The 27,934-nt window shown below is 40.3% G+C and overlaps 1 protein-coding gene across 2 annotated transcripts; it reads right to left on the bottom strand.

Annotated features, from left to right (window-relative positions):
* Nucleotides 1-400: 400 nt before the first annotated feature.
* On the bottom strand, nucleotides 401-26,127 carry edc4 (enhancer of mRNA decapping 4). 2 transcript variants are annotated; one of them, XM_057347969.1, is made up of 29 exons: nucleotides 25,924-26,127; nucleotides 25,148-25,304; nucleotides 24,811-24,922; nucleotides 24,334-24,433; nucleotides 21,319-21,505; nucleotides 18,648-18,795; nucleotides 18,009-18,113; nucleotides 17,768-17,877; nucleotides 17,557-17,640; nucleotides 17,307-17,402; nucleotides 17,060-17,159; nucleotides 16,213-16,393; nucleotides 16,034-16,100; nucleotides 15,852-15,943; nucleotides 15,583-15,773; nucleotides 15,420-15,496; nucleotides 15,127-15,256; nucleotides 14,307-14,926; nucleotides 12,754-12,855; nucleotides 10,918-11,061; nucleotides 10,747-10,780; nucleotides 10,291-10,471; nucleotides 9,996-10,070; nucleotides 9,752-9,867; nucleotides 9,288-9,453; nucleotides 7,396-7,567; nucleotides 5,395-5,614; nucleotides 5,148-5,311; nucleotides 401-2,961 (listed from the first exon to the last, which is right to left on the bottom strand). In XM_057347969.1, the coding sequence occupies exons 1-29, from the start codon at nucleotides 26,009-26,011 to the stop codon at nucleotides 2,778-2,780; spliced, it is 4,203 nt and encodes a 1,400-aa protein (XP_057203952.1). In that variant the 5' UTR covers nucleotides 26,012-26,127; the 3' UTR covers nucleotides 401-2,777. The 2 variants fall into 2 exon arrangements, with proteins under 2 accessions (XP_057203952.1, XP_057203954.1); XM_057347971.1 differs by having other exon boundaries at nucleotides 403-2,961; nucleotides 14,307-14,809.
* Nucleotides 26,128-27,934: the final 1,807 nt, after the last annotated feature.

The following is a 27,934-nucleotide window of genomic DNA, read 5'->3' as shown; positions in this document are numbered from 1 at the left end:
CAACAGAGGTTTGTCTGACGCAAGTTTTCAGTATGCTCACACATTACTACTCTTTCATTAACAAACACTGCACGACAATGATGATTAAATAATGCAAATGAATATTAATAACATAATACATTAGAATCAGTTTCACTTATCTACTGTCTACATTTACATTTTTGATGCTTAATGACAAGTTCTATTAGTTAATATTACGCTATACTTAACACTTTCAATGAACAATACTCCCACAGCATTTAATTAAGCGCTAGATCGTCGAAAAAACATTTACTCACCTTCATGACAGTCCAAATCTGCATGACACAAAACAATTTTTGGATCCCATTGGCTTTCCTAGAATGGACAAAACCAAGACATTTCTCAAAATATCTCACGTTCCACAGAAGAGTTTTATTTTAAAGGACATAACAGTGAATGAATACATAATCTTAACCGTAGTTAATTAATTTGATTAGTTTACCCAAGAATTAACAATTGTCTTTGTATTAACTAACATTACCAGACTAATAAATGCTGTAAAAATATGTTGCTCATTGTTAGATACCAACGTATTAACTAATGTTATTGAACGAGAACCGATTGTGTTACCTTTTAAACTTATTTGAATGTGTATAATGAAACGATCATATAATATCTTCATTTGGTAAACCATTGACTTACAAGAACCGAGCACTTACAAGCACGCCTGTTGAAAACCAAAACACACAGTCTTAACTGAACATTAAACAATGTTTTCCTTTTTATTCCAAAACGTCTATGATGAAAGAAACATGTAAAATATACAACATATTTTGCCAACACGAGGAACAAAAATTTAAACACAATGGGAAAATGACAAAATGAAATTGTCAAACAATCTGAAATGCAAACGCCTCGAAGGGAAAAAGGTTGCGTTATATGTAAGCCTCAGACATTCAAAGGCGAGTATTAGTACAGTAACCCTAAGAACTTCAGACGCGTCTAAAACAGCATCAATAACAATTTACCTTGCACTGCAATTAAATCCTTAAAACGTTACCCATACTTAGAGCTGTTCACATGTGCAAGAGGATGTTAACATTTCACCTGAAATAACATAAAACAACCTAACCTATCATGATTCATGGGTCATCTTTGTTGGACACCATAGCATAAAAAAATTATAAAGCAGGTTTACAGAGCACTGAGGTCTGAATTTCAGCAAACAGTGGGGTGTTGAGTTTGTAAAAAAAGGTTAACTAAGTTTGAATACATGGCTTTCACCAGTAGCATGCAAGCATGCTGAGTTTAATATATCCTTATTAGTGCCTTAGAATTACACAGCAGGATCATGTCTGTTATAAAGCATTTCTTACATTTGAGAATAAAGAAAGCTGACAAATTGCCTATACCCTGTAAAAATGTCCTAATGAGCCTGCGAATGGCTATGGATATTTGTACAGCCCTCTAAAAAGAAAGAAAGGAACTAATAATGTGTTCGCACAAACACAATCAACAGGGCCTTCATGTCGCCATGAAACTTGTACAATAAGGCTGAAAAATAAACGCAGACCACTTTAGTTCACAGCGCTTTTAGCAAATTATTCTGTAACAGACATGTCCATTCCTAACTTTGTTACTATGATTTAGTGGAAGGAAATATTAATTTAAAGATTTAGCACACACCAATGTGTTTGCGGCCTATCTGTAAGGGGCTGGGACAGATTACCAATATCTGATACACAATAGTCTGATAAGGCACTTTTTTGTTCGTTCGCTATCTGAGGGCATGATCAAATATAATCTCTCAATGAAATACAGCTCTCTTCTAAACTCAAAAAGACCACATCATATTATGGGGGAACCGAGACAGAAAAACATATTTCTTTATAAAAAGAAAGCCTTGTTGCACTCGCCTTAGTGTAATTTCACAAACTGAGCATCACAGCAGCAGCAGCATATAAAATTAGAAAGATACATAAATGCCTGCCCTCTGGAGACTTGTGGATGTACTGCAAGTTACAAACAGACAATCTGACGCTTCTTTTGAAGAAATGCTAAATAACTACGTTGTGAGCATTCCTCTCATTTCAAGTTCTTCAAAATATTTAACAGCTGACTGAAAAACGGCTTATTTAACAACAGTCCAGAAGCTGAAATGACAAGAACAAAAATCTGACTTTGACCTTGTGTATCATGTCCCAGCAGCATTACAGTCTCAAACCATGAAAAAAAAGTTTAAGGAGCACTTAATATGCTCCAGTTTGCCAAACGATTACGTTTCTTTGAGTAAATTGGCTGGATGAATAGCCTATATATAACATCAAGCAATAAAGAACAAGGGGGTAAATGCTCACAAGGTGATGATAATGTCTGTTTGTAGCATCCAATGGCATTTCAGCACAATAAACAGAAGGGCATAAAGCAGAAAAGTCCAGACGATGAGATCATCTGTACAACAGAACTGTGAGCATTCACATTCAGTTTCGTCATACTTGCTCCTGATGTTTGAGGGATAAATGATGATTCATCTGTCAGAAAAAAAGTGGGCCGGGATGGGGAGATGTTGTCCAAAACCAACATAAATATATATATATATATATATATATATATATATCACATTTAAGTCCAGGTCTGGACTACAACTCCCAACAGCGCTTCTGAGAGAGCCAATGAGCGGCAGAACACAGAAAAGCAAGTAAACAGCAGTGTGGGGTGTGAGGTCATAATGACAGTCAATGAGACTGCAGAACAGTGACTGGGGGGTTGTAGAGATCAGCTGCACCATCCGGCAGAGGTCGGGTCAGCACTGAGCTCTATTGATTGACCAGACCCTGAAGCATCATCATGAGGCGCCGAGCGCGCTTGCTCAGGGGACAGTTGGGGTCCTGCTGCAGGAAGTGGAAGAGCTTCTGTCGTACCTGGGACAGCACTGCAGACATGTGGTCTCTAGTGACTGGATCCCCATGGTCCAGGTTCATCACGGCATCCTCCAGATAGCTACACATGAATTAGAAAGGAAAAACAGTTATGAAAGATTAATGCACCGATTTACATCGCCGTTAAATAACTGCTAACATCATCGCTGCCATCGTGCAATCGTTTGCTTCATGAGGCTGCAAATACTTTCATCTCGCATCTTAACAGGCAGTTTTCAGATTTTATTAAACCGAAGGCAGAGTTTTTAGGAAGACCGAGTATCTTTTAATCTCTCCGTTTTAGATCGCCAGTTTGCTTTGAAGCCAAATCTCATTACTATTGGAAGCACACTAAGGGTGAAAATCAGCAGGGACCAGGCGATACGTTATTATATAGATATCTGGGTCATAATATGATAACAAGCACCTTCACACAGAATGATGCTCTCTGAATGGTGGTCAATATCCTTTTCCTCAAAAGTATTCATTTGAAAAATGTGACTGCATCGATAGCCTCACAGCAAGGATACTTATTGTATTGTGAGGTAATACACGGCAATCCTGTGGAAAACTTATTTTTCTCCACCCCTACTGTGCGCAGAGCCTGATCTCTAACAATGTATTCATATCAAAACAGCATGAAACATCTGATCTTCCAGATATAAAAAGCACCCAATGCCATCTCTGGCCGGAAAACATTTGTTCCAGTCCCGTAATGCAGAGCTGATGTTTTTTGACAGCTGTACAAACAGAACATGTTTGTTATTTCTTTAAACTATTGCAGTGTAAAGCATTTCCATCCTCCCTCCAGGCTGCTTGGGCTATATAGAGTCCAACAAGGATTAGTAAAACGCCACCTGTCTGGGAAAACTATCAGCGAAATCTCGGTCTTTAAAACGAATAGATGCTGCGGTACGGTATGATATCACCGGAGACTAGAGCTACGTTCTGGACAGAGGTAATCTTAATTACCCTACAATCCATCATTAAGTTTAAAGCTCTCGATTAAAATAGGAAGGAAATGTAATACAATGACTTTAATATCCCCAGGAATTTGCGGCGTAGTCCTGTCCAGATGGCTAAGCTTTGATGCTTCATATCAGTTCGCTCTATTTTCACATGTGTAGGACCTGTTCCAATTCACTTAAGCCCCTAGTGCGGTTATCACGACTATAATCTACCAGCCCTGAGAGACATTTGTTTCTCTGTGCGGGAAATGTTCTGCTCTTTCTTTCACAAATGACTGAATTATTGAATTTATTATTTTATTTTGGTGAACTATCCCTTAAAGGGACAGTTCAACCAAAAAATTTAAATTCTGTCATCATTTACTCACCTTCGAGTTGTTACAAATCTGTAAGAATGTCTTTATTCTGATGAACACAGAGAAAGATATTTGGAAGAATGCTTGTAACCAAACAGGTGTTGGCCACCATTGACTAACATAGTAGGAAAAATGACAATGGTAGTCAAAAGTGCCCCAGAACTGTTTGCTGTCCTACATTCTTCAAAATATCTTCTTTTGTGTTCAACAGAACAAAGAAATTTATAAAGCAATATTTCTTCTATGGTAGTCAATGGTGGCCAAGTACTGTTTGGTTACAAGCATTCTTCCAAATATCTTTCTCTGTGTTCATCAGAAAAGAAATGTATACAGATTGAAACAACTTGAGGGTGAGAAAATAAGGACAGAATTTTAATTTTTAGTCGAACTGTTCCTTTAAACTTGAAATCATAGCTATAAGCATGTGCCTTTCTCCCACCCGAACCCACAGAGGAGACATACACGCTTACAGATGGTAATGCATTTGCACATCTGGGCAGTATGAAACACTAGTATTTTAAAGTGTAATTCAGAGACAGGACTGGCAAACAGAGCCATTTATAGCAGTAAAGGGACTTGGCAGCACGCAAGCAGAGCATTAGTCTGTGATTCACAGGAGTTGGTCCCATTCCCCCAGTAGAGAAGTCTGCAGCCCAATGCAGCACTGCCACAGAAGCAGGATGTCCCCTTCACACAAGGTCATCCACAGAGAAAGTAAAGATGCCGCCTTAAGTCCTTTGTTCTTTGATATTAAACAGCTTTTTGCCCTTGATCACACAAGTCGTACTGTGGATTATAAATAAATACTTAAGTGTTCAATCATTAAAAGCGTAACGTGCGTGTGCATACTTATAAAAGCTCCTGGCACGGCAGGGTGGGGGAGTGGCTAAAGGAACAGTTTGTATGTAAAGGACATACAGATGAGATGATCATAATGAACCCACCTGATTTTAAGTTCTGTGCGTGTTCCCAGGTTAGTGGAGAGCTGCTGGATGAGGGACAGGAGGACGGCCTGATGGAGCGGACAGGGCTGCTGGCCAAACACCTGCTGAGAGTCGACGGTGTCGCACACATACAGCACCAGATTGAGGTCTGCTGCTGACAAAGCCTGCAGGAGAGATTAGAGACGTGTTACGAGAAGACCTGGAGAGAACATTTCGTGATGCAAGTTTCATGTAAGTTAGCGGTCACCTGTTGGAAAGCCTCATTGAGTTGGCCCTGCTGTAATAACTGGAGAATGCTGGCCTGCTGGGCCTGGTAGTCCATGTGCGCAGTGGGTACGGGCGTTCCTGCGGCCGAGCGCATGGCCTGCATGATGCTGGAGGTGACGGCTGCCTGCTGTTCCTTCATGGCCAGGCTCACCTCTCCTTTCACTATGCGCTGCACCTGAGTCAAGATGGAGTCCTGCAGACTGCAGAGACGACATTTTCTTACTACTCAAACTTGAACTCAAAACTGAATTCTACTTCCTGTGGGCTTTAATAAGTGGGTTTAATATTGAATAGGGATGCAACAATACAGCTCACCCACGGTTCAATACGAATCTCGTGTTTTTCACCCACGGTTTTCGGTTCGGTTCTGATGGCTTGGCACAGTAAACTGTATTTTCATTGTTCTATGCTTATGTGACAGGAACAGTAAAACATTAAGAAAAAAACAATTTGACTGAAATTCTCTTTATTTAACTTGACTTATTTTATTATCTTTAAGCAAAAATCAACTTGTACAAATTCCTGGTGTACTGAATAAATGTAAAGATTTACACTGGCAGCTCACAGCAGTTTTGCCAGTAAAATAAGCTTCTTGAAGAGGTTTTGCACATCAGAGTATTTAAAATAATGTAATGCAAAACTTGCGATTGCTGTAATGGAAGTAAACGTGCGGTGCGCGTAACACTGCAAACACCAGCGTTCAATGGGAAAGGCCGAATATAATATATTAACAAGGTGCGCCACTGCAATAAATTGGAAGACGTGCAATGCTAAATAGCTGCCTGGAGGTGCTCTTACTATGACGTAAATAGCTGTCCGAAAGGCCGCCGAGTGGCATAACTTTCGTTAAACGGACTTCGGCATGTTGCTGTAGACGCTCTTTCTGCATATGCTGGTTGAGAGCAACGCGAACATGCTGCTTTCGTATGCAGTGTAAAAATTAGGGGTGGGAATCCTTTGGTCCCTCACGATTCATTTCACAATCGATTCTGAGGGTCAAGATTCGATTTTAGAATCGGTTCTCGACGTGCTAATTTGCATATGTGTGACGTCATTACGTCGCATTTACGCTCAAGAGCCAGACTAGTGTTGGCACTTTTGCTTCTAGTCTCTTAACTGTCACATTCTGTATTATAATGCAAAACTGCCCAGTGAAGCAGTTCTCATTTACATATTTTCTGTTTCTCTTGTCAGATGTTAAAATAAGTATAATATAGTAATTAACCCGACTAATTAATACTACATGTTAACCGGTGTCAGAATTTTTCATGACACCGGCAGTAAGTTCAGGAATTGCCTGATCGTCTTACAAAATCATCATACACCTATGGAGCAGTGGATTCATCTAATGCAGTGCACCCAGCACCTCTGGTAACAAACTGTGCATATTTACAGAAGTATGTTCATGTTCTTATGTCTTAACACTTAGTGACAGGTTTTGGGAAAACGCTATTAGCACTCATTTAGTGACAAGTATGCTGCGGCACAGTGAATTAAATGCACTGCTTTTACCTTCCACTCACTGCAGAGAATAGACAGAGAAAGACCATTCTAAAATGTGTTTTGTTTATCTTACAGTTTAGTCCAAGGGGGCTGGATCATTTTCTCTATCTTTACTGCTCGTGTATCTTTACTGCTGTGCGTGAAGTGTGCGCACTCAAATATTATATTATATTGAGAATTGTGGCATCCCTAATATTGAATATAAAGAATTTGTGTGGAAGGGAAACAAACAAGCTCATTGGCAGAAATGAAACCCTGGATTAAGCTGGGTACCGTGCATGCCGATCTATTTGTGAAGAAATTAATGTAAAGGCTCAAAAAAAAGCTTGCTCTGCATGAACTCCTGAATCAATCGCTCTCCCTATGCCTGCAGTTAAGTTTTCCAAAAGTGAAAGATAACGTTTTGAGCTTCCACTTTTATCGATTTAAGGCAAATTTCAGATAAGCTTCGAGTCTTGTGAGTGGTGGTAAGCCTTACTTTCCCACGGTCATGTGGAGCTGACGCTGAACGTCAGAGCACACGCTGGCTGTCACAGTGGTGGCCAGCTGGTCTTGGGAATTTTGGAGTGTGTCAATCATCTGCTGCAGCTGGCCAATCACAGGATCCCGTTGCTTCTTGTTTTTGATGTGGGTTTCCAGCTGCTGGATGTCTGTAGGGGAATGTAGAGAAAATTAGATTTAGCCACAGCAACGCATTATACAGTGAGGGAAATAAGTATTTGATCCCCTGCTGATTTTGTAAGTTTGCCTACTTACAAACAAATGAAGGGTCTATAATTTTTATGGTGGGTTTATTTTAACTGATAGACACAGAATATTTAAAAAAATCAGGGGAAAAAAATGTTATATAAAGGTTATAAATTGATTTGCATTTCAGTCAGTGAAATAAGTATTTGATCCCCAAGCAAAACATAACTTTGTACTTTGTGGAGAAACCCTTGTTGGCAAGCACAGAGGTCAGACATTTCTGATAGTTGGTCACCAGGTTTGCACATGTGTCCGGATACATTTAGTCCACTCCTCTGTCAATCTTTAAGGGTTCTTGGCTGTCGCTCAGCAAATTGGAGTTTTAGCCTCCTTCACAGAGGTTCTATAGGACTAGGGTCTAGAGACTGGCTAGGACATTTAATGTGCTTCTCCTTAAGCCACTATTTGGTTGTCTTGGCAATATGTTTTGCGTCTTTGTCATGTTAAAGGCTCATCCATGACCCATCTTCAGTGACCTAGTTAAGGGGAGGAGGTTCTCGTCCAAGATTTTACGGTACATGGGCCCGTCCCTCAGCCCCTCAATGCGGTGAAGTCATCCTGTATACCTGTAGCAGAGAAAAAGCCCTAAAGCAGAATGTTTCCAACACTGTGCTTCTCTGTAGACATGATGTTCTTGGGCTCATAGTCAGCATTTCTCTCCCTCCAAACACAGGAGTCCATTTTGGTCTCACAGCAGTGCCAGCACTTTCGCCAAAGCCTTTTCTGAATCATTTTGATGTTCATTGTCAAACTTAAGACGAGCCAGGCGGGCCTTCTTGGGCAGGAGGACCTTGCGGGTGCTTCAGGATTTCAGTCTACTGTGGCATAGCGTGTTACCAATGTGTTACCAATGTTTTGCTTGCTAACTGTGTTCCCAACTGTCTTGAAATCATTAACAGGCTTCTTCCGTGTAGTTCTGGGCTGATCTTTAACATTTCTCATGATCATCTTTACCCCATTGGGGAAATATTGCAGGGAGCTCCAGAACAAGGGCATTTGATAGTTATTTTGTATATCTTCTATTTCCAAATAATCACACCAACAGTTGTCTCCTTCTCACCAAGCTTCTGTCTGTAGCCTATTCAAGGTTTGTGCAGGTCTCCAATCTTGTCGCTGACATCCTTTAAAACCTATTTGGTCTGGACCATGGTGTTGGAGAGGTTGAACTGGAAGATACAGATTCTGTTGGCAGGCATCTTTTATATACATAACAAGCTGATTTAGGAGTACTTTCTTAAAGTGACAGGACTAATCTGTGGTCCATATAGGCACATAACCAATCTGTGGAGCCAGAATTCTTGCTAGTTGGTAGGGGATCAAATACTTATTTCACTGACTGAAATGCAAATCAATTTATAACCTTTATATAACATTTTTTTCCCCTGATTTTTTTAAATATTCTGTGTCTATCAGTTAAAATAAACCCACCATAAAAATTATAGACCCTTCATTTGTTTGTAAGTAGGCAAACTTACAAAATCAGCAGGGGATCAAATACTTATTCCCCTCACTGTAACACACAGCAGCAGAACAGCAGAACTCATACGGCTTGTTGGAAGTTATTTAACCCTTGTGTGCTGTTTGGCTCATCAACATTTGTAAGTTTATCGTGATGCTTCTTACAGTCATTGGTTCCCTGTTTGAAGCTGTCGTTAATTTGCTGAAACATGGACTGACAGCCTCTCTCAAACACAGGCAGGACGATGCTCAGGAAGGTCTCTTTGTAGGCTGCCTGGATAGGGCCCTGCATGGCCTCAGCGGCAGCACGGCCAAGAGCATCCGTAGTGTTCTGTGAATGGAATGACAGGACACAAAGAGTTACAGAAGTAGAGGATGTGTAAGGAGGTTTGTACCTTTTCTGCGTTTCACAATGAAATATTCAGTGTTAAGAAACAAGCATATGAAGCAATTCTTTTGAACTGCTCTGTTTATATTATGTTTCTTCTAACAGTCTTTCTTTTAAGCCAGTTTTAAACCTCAAGCCTTTGGAAAACAATATTACACACTTCTGATGACATAGTCATAAGGCAAATTTGTTATTAAAAAAAAAAAAAGATTTCAGGCCGCTAGAAACATAAGGCACTGACCTTGGACTTGACAACTTTGGTGACATTTTCTTTCAATGTTCCTTCGACTGCAGTTAATTTGGCTGCAATGGTGCTGTTTAACTGAACAGTCACGGGTTCAAGAGTCTTCGAAATGGCTGTATAAAAATTGCAAAATAACCTTGAAACTTAAACCAAGAACTGAAACTTTTTCATAGAAAACAGCAAAATCTTCCATGTTGTCTTTCAAAGCTAAAAGAGAAAAGTTTGCGTGTGCGACACTCACTCTGTGGGATGGTCTTCTTCATTTCTTCCCGCACAACTTTGTCCAGCCGGTTGGTCAGACGTTCCATTCTTCTCTCTATTTCACCAGCTAGTTAAAGCCAACAACAAACTGTTTGGGCCTGTTGATGCTGATTGGTCAATAGATGTGGTTTATTCTTATAAAAATAACAATTATATATAAAATATTATATAAAAATAAATTAGGTGTTATTTTTTATTTTCCTCATAAAACTTTATTGCTTCACTTCCTCATCATATTTAACCTGGCGGCGAGTTTCCCCCTAGTGTCAGGATACGTTCTTGGTCCTGTTGCGCCAGCATGGCGTGCTCGATGTGAGCCATGATTGAGCTCTGTACAGCATCCATGTGACTGGTGACTCTCTGCAGCAGATCAAGCTGGTTCTGTCTGAGCTCCGCAATATCCCTCTGCTGGCTCCTCAGCATCTGCAAGAGTTCGTCCTGCACATCCACGCTCATCTGACGACACAACAGTCATCTCTTACTAAAGCTCAACAACTCATGGGGGTGCAAGACCGACGTCAGCACAGCACCTTAGTCAAAACACGAAACCACTGAGCTTGGCATGCTATTCATTGTTTAGATCTCCACCGACTTATGTTTAATTCATGTGATGACTTAATGTGCATTTGATACTCAGGCTCAGAGATTTTTCTCCTCAGAGGTTTTTATGCATTTTGATGGATGCTAAGAAGCACATTCCGACTGTGATGCAAGAGATCAACAAGACTTACCTGGCTGTCAATCTGTCTCGACTGCGAGGATTCGCTGAATGCGGAAAGAACCAAACACGATCTAATCACATTTTGAGGATAAACAGCTCACCACACAATCCCACATCAAACATTTCACACATAAATACACATAATCAGAATATTTCTGAAGTTTCTGCATGGTGATCTCACCCCTCATCTTTCTTGCTCTTCCTCTTAAGTTTAGGCGAACTGCGAGGTGACGTCTTCCAGTCCTTGACAGGAAGTCTGTGAGATGCCCGGTGGCCACAGTTGCCAGAGGATGAGGCTAGACTGGCGACCTCATCATCGTGATCGCTGTCAATCAGAGGAGAAAGAGCATGTGTAATAATGGTAGCAAAAAGTGAGAATGTAAGCAAAGTCCCTGGGGCAGCAATATGGTTTCAATTCCGTTCTAAAATCTGACAAAAATGTTGTTTCTTTAAGAGCAAACCATCCTTTGAGGCTCATTAAAAACATTAGCAATTAAATATAATTTACCAATCAGAAACCATGACTACTAAATCATAACACATTGCAGAAAATGAAACATGACATAAAGGGGGTTAGAATACAGGTGATCCTTAAAGGGGCGCGAATACGTGTTTTTCTGTGTCTTTGGTGTGTTATAAGTTGCCCATGCATGTATTAGACACGTAAAATTGCAAAAATGAAAGTGTCGGAACAAAAGATGCATTCTATCTAAAAGCGAATGCTCACCCAGACCTGCCTGAAACGCCTCGAGTAACCACACCCCGACGAATGTACGTCACTTCGTAACATGATTTGACTAAGACCGCCCAAATGTAAACGCAAGTAGGGCGTACTTGTAAATCTCATTGTATCGTCTCATTGTATGTCGCGGAGACGCTGTGTGTTTCGTTGCGAAAAGAAAGACTCTCTGTTTGCCCTGCCAAAAGATGAGACGACTAAAAACGAATGGTTACATTTTATTTACATCAGTTCCAGTACAACAAAAAGTACAATCCGAATGTTCAAGTTTGTGCAGCGCATTTCGCAGACGATTGCTTCACGAACCTGGGAGAGATCAAGACCGGCTATGTACAAAAGCTGTGGTTAAAAAGTGGGGCCATTCCAACCATTAAAACTTTGCAAGGACAGTCTGGCGCTTCAGATTCGCAGCCTGTAAGTATATTTTCATTGTAAAAGACTTTGTTACGGACTAACGCGAGTTGAGTTTGTCGTGTGTTTGTGATCTGCAAATGCAGACACGCGCACAAAATGAAAAAAGACAACATAAGTCCTAATAATCAGTAATTATGTTCCAACTAGAGGCAACAAATGTCATGTTTATAATGGGTTTATTGTCTTTGTTGAGTCGCGAAGAGACATGGCGTAACACTGGTTGATCAAGAAGGGCCAAAGCGCTCGCGTTATTTATTATGTTACCATTCCCTGCTGTAATGCGAGCTTGTTTATATCTCACACAAACTCTGTATGATGTATATTGTTGTTTGTTTATAGTCTTTATAACGTTGTATATAAAAGGTAAAACAGTTAGCTATAGTTTTTAACTATTTAACATAATATTTTTTTAATAAAACCTTACCAATCCTTTACATCCTGCTCAAGTTGAGCTGGCAAAATGATGTATCGGCTTTATCATCTTCATTTTCCGGATCAGATTCGGGCTCGAATTGATATGAGGAAGTACCGATGACATTTTATCACCTGTCAGTACAATTGCTTTGGAACCTGATGTTCCGAATATGGTAAGAGGCGTTACATTTCTTGCAGTATTCAACCAATCACTACGCACTGGTTAACTGGCCAATCATAGCACACCTTGCTTTTCAGAGCAATGAGCTTCATAAAAATTCGCGCGTTTCTGAGAGGCGGGGCAAAGAGGAGATACAAACATGCACGGTGTGTGGAACATACAGCGTTTTTAAACCTTAAATCGTGTATACACATTGCATTACATCTAAAACAAACGATAACATTCGTTTTAGCCGTGTCATATGACCCCTTTAACACTTTGTCACATACCTCTGTTCTGCACTTGCATCTTGACTGTCGTTCTGTGTCAGGTGATAAGTGTGTCTGTGATAGGGCGAAGAAATGTGTCTGTCCTTTATCTCCTCCCTGGAGCTGGAATGAGACGGTCAAAAACAAAGGCAACAAATGTTTCAGTAATACTCGATTTACTCCAACCTCATAAGTAAAACATAATAAAATTAATAATCTTCACATTATTTTCCATAAGACAACAGATGGATATTACCAATATCCAAAAAGGACCACATAACTGTGACTACTTCTAGCTATAGTTTTAAGTCTAGACTTCTAAATATGAAGTCATGAAAGGTTTAAAAAAAAGAAAAGAAATTCAACTTAAGTCGCTAATAATCGCTGTGAGTCTCTAAATAAAATGGTGCGGAATAAATGCCAATAATGTTAAAGCAGAGGTAACATGCTATTTCATGCATTCTGAGTTCTTACACTGTTAAACATGCTGGCGGAAGAGCATGCCCACACGTCAACCACCCAGCGTGAGAAAGAGCACGTCCATCATCAATGTCGCTTCACTCGACTGACGGAAGTTTAGCGGTTTGTTTGCTCACTGCATTTAGGTGATGAATGTCATATAAACGGTGGATATAACGCTGGATTTGAAGATCGTTTGAAACTCATAGATGGAGCGGTCTCAGTGCTAAAAGATGCCGGACATGAACCGCACACGGTAAGTCAAACTAAGTCATATGTCTGTGTTTTGTTCGTAATCGGCATGTACGTGCATAATGTAAACAACACAATTTTATAGTGAATTAATGCGATGATGTATTGTGTGGTCGTGCTGTAGTTCCGCCCTCCCTGCAAAGTAGCTCCTCACTGCAGAATGCGACATCCAGTGGGCAGGGTTGGATCCAGATCCAGTCTCCTCCCATTGCATTGTGATTGGTCTCTTTCCACTGCGTTTTGATTGGTCAACAGATTCCTGCAGCAGTTTTGCCACAACTCACATCATACTCGTGTTGTTGCTCTACCATTTCCGCATTGAGCCGTAACTGAAGTTATTCTTTTGATGGAAAACAAACTTTGAAGACAAACTTTGTTTATTAACATATTTTTTGTAACGTATTTTATTAGATTTAGGGTATTTTTATAATGTATTTTATAATTACATTTTATTTTTTGTATTTTATGTATGTATTTTACGTGTCTAATACATGCACGGGCAACTTATAACACACCAAAGACACGTGTTCGCGCCATATGACCCCTTTAATATGAGATTGGCAGAAACTGCGTGTGTTACCTCATCTTTAAAAAGCATGTGTTGTCAATTGTCTCTTAGCTTTTCAGAGCTTCACTATGAAATGTCATTATATAAGCTAAATGCATAAAAATAATTTTAAGTTCCACATAAAAATGAACAGTATCAGTAATAACAGAATTCTTCAATTTCTTGAACCATAAATACTAGCTCAGAATACATAAGACCTCTCTACACAGTGCTGAAATACAAGTAGACTAAAAACTTCCCAGAACAGAAATCAATTCAATAAAAGCTTTACATACATACGGGAACAGGCTCTTACCAGTCTCCCAGTCCGTTGTCTCTCAGGCTGTTACGAGTCTCTCGTGTGATATCCGGTGCGGCAGGCCACGAGTGGTTCACAATGCTGTCCAAACAGGATCCTGCGACAGCAGCCGCCGCCGCTGCGTTCTCCTGCGACAGGGCGGTCTCCAACAGCGAAGGAGTGTTGTTGAGTCTTTGCTCTCCATCCACGGCAGCTGCGCCCCGCTCTAGTGGACCATGGTCAGCGCCGCTACGGGCTCTCGGAGACAGCAGGTGGAGGACGGACGCAGCCGAGGCCATGCTGTCCGAATGCAGGGAGGGAATAGAGTCAAGCGGGTCGACGGAAGCCCCGGCCAGACCTCTCTGCAGGGTCTCGGAGGCAATCTCGGGGATGTCCTGGGACATGGCCGTAGAGGCCGAAGAGATGACGTCTGGAGACCGAGCTCTGGTCGGAGAGGCCTGGGGCACCACCATGGGATCTATACCCTGGAGGTCCAAGGAGGGGGGGTTTGGATGAGAAACCTGTGGAGGGGAGGGGAAATAAGGGAGGGGAAGTATGTGAGAATAAGGAGCAGCTTCGCATAGAAGAGATGCCTCTCGAAGAAAGGATGGAGAAAGAACCAGTGGGGGAGAGATGCTCTAACAGGATTTAAATGGAGGGGTGGATAGAGGGTGCCAGATAAACAGGAATTGTTAAATTACTTCTAAGACTTTATTCACACTGCACTTCAATTTGATTTGTTGTTTTTTACCAATATTTGGGATAAATTATAGAAACTGGCATTTTCCGTGCCATTCACGGAACAGACACTACATGCAGTTTGCCGGTGCATCAGTACCTGGATGTTGTCTCCGAGGCCTGAGATGAGGATGGAGTTAGATCTTGGGCTGCTCGCGCTGGCGTTGAGAGTCAAGCTGCTGCCACATTCCACAGACATTTTGGGACTCTGGGCCAGATCATCTCCACCCCTTCAAAAAAAGAACAAAAGAGATGCATGAGTAGACACATTTTAAACCAGCACACATTTCTAATTTCTATTTTACGCTTACTATAATTTTTTTATATATTCAAGTCCGAGTCATGTAATAGTTATTCCTAGCAGACTTCAACAGATGATGTGGAATCCCTCACCTTGCCCCGCTATCTGAACTGCTCATGGCTGTAACTATAGTCAGGCTGCTGGCGCTGCTACCAGGAGAGGTGGGCATCTGTCATAAAAAAATATCACGGATCAATAATTATAATTACTGGGAAGATCTAAAGGCTAAAAGGAAATAGAGTGCAAAAAGCTTACTGAGGTGCTGGGGGTCATGAAGGCGTCCGGGGTCATGAGTTTGGGCATGGCTGATGGGGCCGGACTCATGAAGTCAGCTGGAGTCGGGAGAGGCAGAATCTTAGTCAAGTCATTCTGTGATCCACTATCACCAGACTCCTTATCAGAGCTCATGGCCTCCACGTTCAGGTCTGCCATGGGGTCAGAGAAACCTGGGAAAAACGTGGCATAAATTTAAATATGGAAAAAGCATCATAGAGAAGTAGTAAATAAATCATCTGCCTTCTCACCAAAGCCATCCTGAGGTTTAGACGGGGGCAAGTAGAGGGATGATGATGCTTCCTGATTAGGCTGGAACCAGATCTGGACATCCTGTAGTGATCTGCGGGCATAAGGGAGCGTTACAAAACACTATCGAATGGAGTGTTTCTGAATGACAGTAAATCAAAATTGTGCTTTCAATCTGAATTACTTTGTGTGCACACAGTAGAGTTTAATCTGGATTCCAGATTTGGACTCTGAAGGTCCTTGGCTTCCTTCTGTTAACATATTAACACAGTAGTTTAGAACAAGATCAGGTGTACTGTATAACAAGACTACAAAAACATTTGCAAAGGCAACGCTAGCATGAAATAAGTAAGGAATACTGACCTGTCGTCATGCTTTCACTTTCCTCATCCGGAGGTAGAACCTCAGTGTGGCGCAGTCGTGTGTGGGTGACATCCTGCACGCCAAAGCTAAGCACTGGGTGTGTAAGCAGAAACTCTGAAACCGCAGTGAAGCTGGCACGACCTTTTTCCTGATCCTGTAGCAGCTCCATTACGTACAACACCTACATATTAAACACACAAAATAACAACCAAACAAAAACTCAGTTAATAATACGGAGGTTCTCTAAAAAATAACACCAGCTACACACTGATAACACAGCTTCAACAAAAGCATTTAAAAAACAAAAACCATTCTCTGCCGGGCATAGATGCTGTTAATGGAAGGATGTTTTGGAAAGACTATAAACCCAGTCTAGTAAGTCGTAAAATAAAAATTCACTCTAGGCCGAACCCCCCACTGTTACTTCATTTGACTATTCTGAATCCATAGCTGTTGTTTCTTGTTGTAATAGCACCACTGGCTCGACTTCAAAAAACAATTTAGCAAAATGTCTTATTTTTCTACCTCATGCACCTATTCCTGACGGTCCTGTAATATTTTAAAAGTGAAGTATGAGATAGTACAGCTTTGTGCTTTTTGGAACCACACAGTGATTATTTGAAAGATTGCTATTGTTCCTGGTCACAAAAGCTCCAGATTAATTAGTAAATGAAGCTATTAAAGAAAAGGAAAAAACTAATTCTGACATGATTATATTGTAATCAACAGAGATCAAGGTCGCTTTTCTGAAGGATTGACAAGCCCTGGTAACTGTGTGTTTTATTACATTTATTTCATTATTAAAAGGGCAGCAGTTAAAAAAACATAAGTGACTGGGGGATCTGACCTTCCTCTGCACATCACTGAGAATGAGAAGCTCTGCAGATAGATCCAGACTGGCCTTAAGGCTGGGTAGCACACCACTGTTGAATGGATCTGGAGAAAATCTGAAACACACCATTTATAAGATCTATTATTCAGAAACGTTTATTATAGACACATAGCAACAGTGATAGTGTTATATTTACACTATAATAACAACAAATATGGCAAAAACAAAAACCTATTCCAGTTTTCGGGTTAAATGTACAGACCTGATGGTTTGCAAGCAGGTCCATGAAACTGTGCACCACATCTTCAGCTCCTGATTCTGATCAGCTCCAGTGATGAGGAAGCGCCAGAATGGAATGCTAAACACAACACAAATTACTTCAAATAAATGTCAAAATGGCACATTGACCGAGCCATGTAAATGCATTATAAAGCATTGTTTCACATCTCCTAATGACTTGGATTTCTGACAAAAACTGAGCACTGGCTTTATGAAAAGAACCCAATACTCACTCTGGGTCTTGTTTCTTGTGGTTGTCACAAAAGAGAAGGCAGGAAAGAGGCTGTCCATTATGTGGTTGCCATTCATGCAGGCATCTGCAAGAAAGGCAAGGCAAGGTTAGCCATAAAATGGACTTAGGAGTAAAAATGAAGTAAAATTATTTGCCCACAGGGAATCTGACTATACACCGTACACATTAAAGAATCTGTCTTAAACATATACCTGGGTTGGTTCTGTCCCTCAATGTAGATCTGCCAAAACTTTACATATCCATCATGACTAGCTGTGGCCAGGACGGTGCCGTCAGGGGACAGCGCTCCCTCACTAATGCGCTGTACAAGAACATTAAACATCATACTGCATAACGCAAGATGATTTGCCTATTACATCAACTCTATTTCCCCTTTCAATTTACACCGTATTATGTACAGAGAGAGACTGGATAAAGTAGGGCTGGACTTACTGCTGCATGTCCTCTGATGGTGATGAAACCCTCTTTCAGGTCTGTGGCATCCACAGGCCACAAGCTGTTATTGGATCTGAGGATGTCAAGATCCCAAACCTCAGCCTGCAGGTACGAAAGAAAATCCGGTTATCGGAATGACAAGCATCTTATCTAGTAGCAATTTATGAACAATAGTGATAATAAAAAAGTCACATTCAGCTTCTTCCCCCAGGCAATCTCCCTCCTAAACAGATAACTGCTCCTTAAGAGCAATATTCCACTTCCACTACTCCTATAGTGTGCACTATAGTGCCATATTATATCTACATCTTATGTATACATGCATATAACACTACCTCTACTTACTACATTATCCTTTTGCACAAGTGTACATAAAATCTGTTAATATGTATATTCTACTATATACTACCCTGTACAATGTCTCTTATATGTTATTATCCCCCATTTTCTGTAAAATAGTCTTTATTTTATATATGCATATTTTAGAATCTTTTAGACTTTAAATATTATTATATTTGTATTGTCATTGTGTTGAATGTCTGTACTAGAAGCTTCCAACACCAAAGAAAATTCCTTGTGTTTGCAAGCACACTTGGCAATAAAGCTCTTCTGATTCTGATTCTACAGAAAACATACTCTGTCTTCATGAAGCAGTGCTAGTGTCTGACACGTGTCCTCTGGGTTCTCATCGTTGTCCTCTGGGATGAAGGGACACCAGATCAGTCTGCGGTTGGAGTTCAGTGGAGTGTCCTCAGGCCTTCGGATGTGAACTATCACTTCATCTCTGAGAGACATCGACGTTAAGGAGAAACATCACAGTACACCTGCTCACTAGTGCATCACTCTACTATACTACACACTGAACCAGACGGAATAAAATATAGAGGGGTCAGACATTCTAAGACCAACCTATAAGATTTTATCACCTAAATCTGGAAAATAATTAAGAAAAACAAAGAATGGTTACATACAAAAAAGAATGGAATTCGGACATTAAAGTAAAAAGAAATATTAGCCTTCGCCAGTCAGCTTAATCTCAATGTTCTGGCACTGACTGAAACATGGATCTGTAAGAGAACACTGCTACTCCAACGGCCCTTTCCACAAACTTCAACTTCACCCACACTCCTCGTCCTTCTGGGTGAGGAGGTGGAACAGGTTTGCGCCTTTCCAACACCTGGAAATTCACTCCTCTGTCTTTTCCTTGCAGCAACTCCTCATTCGAATACCATGCAATCACCATCACTTATCCATCAAAAATACATTGAGTTGTCATCTATTGCCCACCAGGTCAACTGGGAAACTTCTTAGAAGAGCTTGACACGCTGCTGTCTACTATCCCTGAAGACTGCACTCCACTGGTAATGCTTGGCGACTTCAACATTCACCTAGACAAACCACAAGCAGCCGACTTCTTAGCTCTCCTCTCCTTGTTTGACCTTCACAGGGCCAACACCCCTCCCACACACAGAGGACAACAGCTAGATCTTGTTCTGCCTTGTAACTGCACCGCTAATAATATTCTAGTTACTCCCCTGCATGTCTCTGACCATTTCATTATAAAGTTCACTGTAACACTCCCTGTAATCATACCTCCCACCCCTAACCATGTTTCTTCCGTCATAATCTTCGTTCCCTCTCTCTCTCTCACCTGCTTTTCATTCATGGTGTCTTCCTCCCTACCCACCACAACCCTTTACTCATCTCTCAATGTTGAGGAAGCTACTGATCGTCTCTGTGCAACCTTAAAATCCTGTCTTGACAGTGTCTGCCCTCTTACCTCTAGGCCTGCACATGCTAATTTCTGGGGCTCTTCGCGACCATCGGACCAAGCTAAGGGCTGCAGAGAGGACGTGGCGCAAGTCTAGAGACCCTGCTGATCTCTCCAAGTATCAACATCTTCTTAACTCCTTTGCTGCTGATATATCTGCAGCCAAAACCAAGTGCTTTCAAAACAAAATCCAAACTGCATCTAACCCGTGTCAACTTTTCTCAACCTTCTCCTCTCTTCTCTGTCCCCCTCCACCTAGTGCAAATACCTTGCTGACTGATGATGACTTTGCCAACTTCTTCGCTGATAAAGTGGAGACCATCAGCAGGCAATTCTCTGCTCAACGCATTCCTGATCTCTCTCTTACCCCTTGCTATCATCAACTCCCTGCTTTCTCTCCCCTTTCGGAGACTGATGTCTCCAAAAATCTCCATTCCACCTGGCCTTCTACCTTTCCCCTCGACCCGATCCTTTCCCACCTCCTACAGGTTCTCTCAGTCTCTACTACCTCAACTCGCACACATTATAAACACCTCCATCACCACTGGTACTCTTTCCACATCATTTAAACATGCCCTGGTAACACCTTTACTCAAGAAACCAACACTCGACCCCTCAGTAGTCAGAAACTACAGACCAATCTCACTCCTGCCTTTCCTTTCCAAGGCCCTCGAATGGGTAGTTTTTAACCAAATCTCTGCCCATCTCTCACAGCACGACCTTCTGGACAGTCAACAATCCAGCTTCAAGAAAGGACATTCTACGGAGAGGCAAGAGCTAAGTCCTTGTCATCTGTCCTTATTCTGCTTGATCTCTCTGCTGCATTTGACACTGTGAACCACCAGATCCTGCTGTCCACTCTCTCCAAACTGGGCATTTCAGGAACTGCACTCAACTGGTTTGACTCTTATCTCACAGGCAGATCATTTAAGGTGTCCTGGAGAGGCGAGACATCCAGATCTCACCAGCTGACAACTGGAGTTCCTCAGGGATCAGTTCTTGCTCCTCTCCTCTTTTCTATATACCACCTCCCTGGGTCCAATTATTAAGGCACATGGGTTCTCATACCATTGTTATGCAGATGATAAGCAGTTTTATTTCTCTTTTCAGCCAGATGACTGTCCCATCTCTGCCCGTGTCTCTGCCTGACTTCTGGACATCTCTTCTTGGATGAAAGAGCATCACCTACAACTCAATCTCTCCAAAACAGAACTACTGGTTATAAAAAAATCTTGTTGTTCATTCTCTACCTTACTCCAGCTTTGATCCTCCTAGTAGCATGGCCTTGTAAACTAACGGTACAGTTTAGCGTGTTGACAAAATGTTTATATGCTCTACTACTTGTAAGTCGCTTTGGATAAAAGCGTATTCCAAATGAATAAATGTATGTAAATTTAAGAAATTATAAAAAAGAAATTCAAAAACTCATGTAAATTTAAATTCACTGTTCATCACAATGCTTCAAGTATTTGCTAATTTTGTACAAAAACATAACAAATCATAAGCAGATTTTCTTTTTTTTTCCATAAAGGATTCTGTATTTTGCTGTTGTGCATAGTGAGCTGCCAAATGAACATGTTTCCAGCCTCATCCACGCAGCCCAACAGGGTAGAATCCAGGTGGGCGAAGGCAAGGTCTGTGACTGCCCCAGTAAAGCCTTTCAGCAACGAGCGTTCAGTGGAACCCAGCCGCAGCACACGGATCATAGAATGGTTGTTGGCGCCTGGGATCAATCACAAAATATCTGAGTACACTATTTAGTACGAAACTATTTCAATCTAGGGATGGGCATTTTTCAATCATTTCATATTTGAATATTTGAGCTAATAAAATATGAATATGTGTTTATTTAAATTAAGTTAATAAAGACGTCATTTTTTTCGTTTTTATTTAGTCAATTTCACATCAAGCTTAAAATGATCTTTAAATATTCATAACGCATTAATATTATATCCTGTATATAGGTTTTTTTAGGGTACAGGGCGTGACATTAAGCATTGTCATGTGGTTGTCCTTCGGACAAGTAAATTTGACATTCACTTGTCTGAGTACAAAAATTACTTGTCCAAAGATAAAAAAATGATATTTCATTTGAATTATAATATAATATAATCAATATAATTGTTTCGGATTTAGATTGGTCATGTTTGCTTCTAAGCATTTTAACTAGTGTCCGCTTTGGCCGCCTGAATTTGGTTATAGGCCTACTCTCCGTGACTGCTATAAAACAATGGCAAGCAGTAATTATTATTAGTGTTAAGGCTATAAATTAACTTTTTTTGCACATAGCACTGGTGCTAGAGAGGTTTAAAGTTTGGTAGCACAGGCAGAAATGTGCAAGTGTAGTTCAACATGAATAAGCAGATAACTGACAGAAATGTGCAAGTGTAGTTCAACATGAATAAGCAGATAACTGACAAAAGACATTAATGTTACATACAGATGGATAAATTAGGGCCGTATCATTTTTAGATTACCTAAATTTGTTTTAATATTTCTAAGTTCTGTGTTTTTCCTTTTTTACTATACAATAGTGGTATATTTGTCCACATAAATTACTGTAGGTTACTATAGTATTTACTATAGTAAACTGCAGTAAAATTCCTACTATATTGTTTTTGAACTTCACTATAGTATACAGTGTTTATCAATTTACTACAAGGGCACTTCAATTTTCAATAGTACGCTACAGTATTTTTTGTCTGAGTGTTCAATTTAACGGGACTTTTATTTTGACGGGTCTTTGGGAAGACGCTTGTTTGCAGATAGCTTCACTCAAACAGTAAAACGCTCGTAAAATAAACTCAGAGCAACTCTGGAGATGAAGTTCATGTGTTCATATACTCATACAGTGCAGCACAGATAAATCCTCGACCATCACTCGTGTTGTATGTTAAACTGTGCACATAATTCACTCAGACACCCAGACCAGCCAGATGACATTTAACGTTAAATAACAGGATTCCGCGTCCGCGTGGCCATTGATTATTGTCACACACAAACAAGCACAACCACGACAAACACGCAACTCTGTCTAATGCATATATTCTTATTATTCTACATATATGTCGCACTGTTATTTTCTTCAAGTTACTTGTCCGGTCGGGCAAGTAAAATTCTCTCTCACTTGCTCATACAAAACATTTACTTGTCCCGGACAAGCAGACAAGCGTTAATGCCCTGGGGTATGTCTAAAAAATACCCTGCAACAAAGACGGAGCCATTGTAGTGCTTGTTACCCTGTTTGTTTAAACACAACTGATGTACTTGTTGCATCAAAGAGTACAGAACAGTACTCTACTCTCAGCCAGTCTTGTCTCATTGTTCCAAGGTTACCACAGCGAGCAGGATGCAGTTCATGGCCTGACCTGATGGTAGAGCGGAGAATGGGAAGTGGGGACCTGACAAGAGCTGAGATGATGGAGCTGGATAAAGAAGGACGCGGTCTCTTGACATGTCTTCACCACAAAATTTCAAATGCTATTAGATTATTAATGATAATCTTAAACTATAATTTATTTTATTATTAAGTTTATTTATTTTATTTAGCCTTGTTGTGCAAGTTCTCTGGAGCTTGTGCAGAGGCAGCAGCTTTTGCCAGAGGGGAACTGGAATCCCCTGGTTGGGCCTGGGTTCTCCTGAGGTTTTTTTTCTCGATTAGAGTTTTGGGTTCCTCACCACCGTTTGCATACTGTTTTTGCACTATCTGCCTGACCGGGGGGGCTGCTTTAGAATTTTAAAGTTTTACTTAATTAATATTGCATATAGGAATTTATTATCTGTTATATTTGACCTGTGCTTCTCTCTCCTTTATCCTAAATGTGTGCTCTCACTGAGCGTGTGTGTGTGTGTGTGTGTGTGTGCGTTGTGTGTGTGTGTGTGCGTGCGCATCCGTGTGTGTGCGTGTGTGTGTGTGTCTCTGTGTCTGTGCGTGTTGTGTGTGTGGAGTGTTTTGTGTGTGGGTGTGTCTGTCTTCTGTGTTTTCAACCTTTTCTTGTTTTTGCAGGTACAACTTTGATTGTTTTGCTTGTAGTCAATGTGTCTCATATGTGCAGCTGCTTTGTAACAATGAAAATTGTAAAAGCGCTATATAAATAAAGTTGAGTTGAGAGTTGAGTTGAGTTTATTACGTGACCGCCATCTGAGGAAGATATTTACTAATCCTGCTGATCAGCACCGCATATAAATATAATTTTCTTTGTCATCCATGGTCAGTGTCTGTCTTGTTTAGCTTTGCATTGCACTTGCATCAATAAATAAGGTATTTATTTCAACGGTAACTAAGGAATCACAGCGCCTTTTAAAACAAACAAAAAAGGATCCGTGCAAATTTATTTACAGGCTGTAATTTGAAGGCGACGGCCCTTTTGAACTTCTTTGAAAGAAAATTCAGGCTTTTAGGTATGGAAAAATATTCTTATGAAACATTTTCGAATAGTTATTGCGGATCGAATATTCGAACATTCGTGCACATCCCTATTTAAATCTTATCACTAAATTATTCTACAAGTCAAGGACAAAAAGCAGATTATAACACATTTTTAAACTCACCTCTGATGGCATAAGCCAAGTATGAATTGGACACAGCTATTAAATTGCCATAGTAGTACTTGTGCTCCCAGTCATATTTGGCCACTGGCTGAATTTTAACCTATAACAAACATACAGATAATAATCAGCATCAAAAAAACAGTTGGATTCCACTCCATTTAAAATCTCTATCGCTATTCCTGTTTTCAATTACTGGACGAGGGAGCACAATATTAGGAAAAAACTATTTTGTTCTTCCTGTGATATGTATGCATGCATATCGCCATATGAAAAATACGAGATGTCTTCTACAATTCTACAATGTTTGGGGGTGATTTTGTAGGTAGGTGCATCTTCATGGAAAAAGTAATCCAGTGCTTCTTGGGGCTTATTGCTTTATTACTTCCTCCCACAACAGAATTTTAAAATTCTTTGATATTTCCAAAAACAATAGAATCCCTAAATTACAAAAGAGAAAATGTTTTGCTCTTTACACACCTTGTTGCTACCACGAGCTTTACTGTCAATACTGGAATCATGACTGGACACAATTTCCACATAGTTTGCTCTGATGGAGACACAGGTGGACGCATCATCTCCGGAAAGGCAACTAGACAACAAAATAACACTCAAAATAAGTACTTATTATTTCAAATAACTTATTTATCAAACACGGTCTTCAAAAAGATATGATTAAACATCTAAAGTGTTCTAAACATAAATATGATATAACACATGACATTTCACTTTTGCATAACCACTGTGAGGATTGTTCAACTCTTTCTTGGCATTGTCTACAAAAGAATGTCAGTGTTGGGAAGCAGTACAAACATACATGGTCTGTGTGTCCTGTCCATTGAGTTTGTCTGAGTTGTGTGTAGGCTGCTCCCCCCATGCTGTATGTCCACTTGCTCCAATAAGCTCAGCTCCAAGAACTCCATTCAACTCTCCATTAAAAGATGTTTTCCTCTGGCTCTTAACCAGAGAGGGCTCTGTGAAATCGTATGACCAATAAATTAAATCACGAAGCTAAAGCACAAAAAAGTGTCTTTGAATTTGTGTGCTGTGATTTCATTTCACACAACTAACGTTATCTACAAAGTGTGAGACCTTTGAGAATGCTTTTTGAATAATTGTAACGTTATACTGTATATGAAGAGATTTCTGTCTGTCATATTGACTTCTTTAAGGCTAAGCTTGTGACAACTTTGTTTTGAGTAAAAACTCACGAACTCTCTCAGCAAACCTCCTAAAATCTCACTGGTTGCTTTTATTGTTTTCTAGTCAATGTGACGGAATACACAATTTTGGACTTTTGAATAAGATATTTATTTACGGCGCAAAAATACGTGTATACTTTCTATTTGTGCAGTGACATCACTGCTAACGCCAAAAACGTTTAGCTCTAACCTGCTAACGTTACTTTAACTATCACTATTTCCCCTTTTTATTTAACCACATTACACAAAACATGATGTTTCTGACTAAGAAAATGTAATTTTTGAGCGACTATGGTCAGGTGAATTGCAAGTCCTGGCGCTGAAATCAGGCGCTGCGCAACATCATCGCGCCGCGGCCTAACGTTAGCTGCTATCTTCCCCGGCAACTTACCGGCCAAATTAGAGGGAAGATCCAATTTTAAGATGTCCCTGAGGTGCTGGGTCGCTCCTTCTATGTCCATGTTAGAACTGGAAGCCATAAAGTAGGGAAGGGGGACTGAACCTCTGGAAATAGCCTAAATCTCAATAGTTTATTTTATGTCTGAGCTTGCCCGTAAAGAAAAGCTTGCAATCTTCCCTCAACGTCCGTTGTGTTCCGCGCATTTCATTCCGCCTCCTCCACTGGCAGGAGTTCTTACGTTCCGGAACCAACGATTTGAATGTTTATATTACAGGGAAACTCTAGTAATATAAACTTTCTCTTTAGAGACATGTAATAAATCTAAAATCATTTAAATTATTTTTTGTCTAGCATGTTTTATCCCATTCAGTCAGTTTATACATCAGACAATTTGCCAGTTGAGCCTCAACCTACAGAAATAACAATAACATTAGAATTGACTTCGAACTCTTTTATTTCCACATACATTTAGGCAACGGAAGTAGTCTCTTTCTCTTGCTCTTACCCTTGAACACAGAATGAGAGTGGATGTCTGGCTTGAGCAAACATGTAACGTTAGTATACAACATGTATCTGTTCAGAATATCAGGTAAGACTTTATACAGGTACATCTAAAAAATTTAGAATATCGTGAAAAAGGTCAATATTTTTTGTCACTCATTTCAGAAAGTGAAACCCATATATTACATAGATTCATTACACAGAGTGAAATATTTCAAGCATTTATTTCTTGAAATTTTGATGATTATGGCTTACAGATAATGAAAACCCAAAATTCAGTGTCTCAGAAAATTAGAATATTACATAAGATCAATAAAAAAGTATGCTTCTGAAAAGTATGTTCATTTCTATGCACTCAATACCTGGTTGGGCCTTCTTTTGCATGAATTACTGCATCAATGCGGCGTGGCATGGAGGCAATCAGCCTGTGGCACTGCTCAGGTGTAATGGAAGCCCAGGTTGCTTTGATAGCGGCCTTCAGGTCATCTGCATTGTTGGGTCTTCCTCTTGACAATACCCCATAGATTCTCTATGGGGTTCAGGTCAGGCGGGTTTGCTGGCCAATCAAGCACAGTACCACCATGGTCATTGAACCAGTTTATGGTAACTTTGGCAGTGTGGGCAGGTGCCAAGTCGTGCTGGAAAATGAAATCAGCATCTCCATAAAGCTTAGTCAGCAGAAGGAAGCATGAAGTGCTCTAAAATTTCCTGGTAGATGGCTGCGTTGACTGTGGACTTCAGAAAACACAGTGGACCAACACCAGCAGATGACATGGCAGCCCAAATCATCACTGACTGTGGAAACTTCACACTGGACTTCAAGCAACTTGGATTCTGTGCCTCTCCACTCTTCCTCCAGACTCTGGGACCTTGATTTCCAAATGAAATGCAAAATTTACTTTCATCTGAAAAGAGGACTTTGGTCCACTGTGTTTTCTTAAGTCCACAGTCAACGCAGCCATCTACCAGGAAATTTTAGAGCACTTCATGCTTCCTTCTGCTAAGCTTTATGGAGATGCTGATTTCATTTTCCAGCAGGACTTGGCACCTGCTCGCACTGCCAAAGGTACCAAGTATTGAGTGCATAGAAATGAACATACTTTTCAGAAGCCTGACATTTCTGTTTAAGATATCCTTTTTTTATTGATCTTACGTAATATTCTAATTTTCTGAGACACTGAATTTTGGGTTTTCATTATCTGTAAGCCATAATCATCAAAATTTAAAGAAATAAAGGCTTGAAATATTTCACTCTGTGTAATGAATCTATATAATATATGGGTTTCACTTTCTGAAATAAGTGACAAAAAATATTGACCTTTTTCACAATATCCAAATTTTTTGAGATGTACCTGTATGTCTGACGGCTTCAGCGGGACTCTTTCGGTCACTGACAGGACGAACTGTTCGCTGGCGCGTTGCCAACACTGAAGATGATGCACGACGTGGTTGTCGGAGGCGGGGAAATATTGTGTATTTTCTTCAGAAATGCACCAATTGT

The sequence above is a fragment of the Triplophysa rosa genome, linkage group LG12 (assembly GCF_024868665.1).
Source record: "Triplophysa rosa linkage group LG12, Trosa_1v2, whole genome shotgun sequence".
Lineage (NCBI taxonomy): Eukaryota > Metazoa > Chordata > Actinopteri > Cypriniformes > Nemacheilidae > Triplophysa > Triplophysa rosa.
This window is presented reverse-complemented; position numbering and strand designations above follow the sequence as displayed.

Excerpts from the sequence above, each read along its gene's own strand:
- edc4 (XM_057347969.1), bottom strand. The coding sequence starts at position 26,011 with ATGGCTTCCAGTTCTAACATGGACATAGAAGGAGCGACCCAGCACCTC. Across the intron at positions 17,403-17,556 it reads CACAAGAAACAAGACCCAGA|CATTCCATTCTGGCGCTTCC; the intron begins GTGAGTATTGGG and ends TGTTGTGTTTAG. Across the intron at positions 15,257-15,419 it reads AGTTCAGATAGCGGGGCAAG|GGGTGGAGATGATCTGGCCC; the intron begins GTGAGGGATTCC and ends CTTTTTTTGAAG.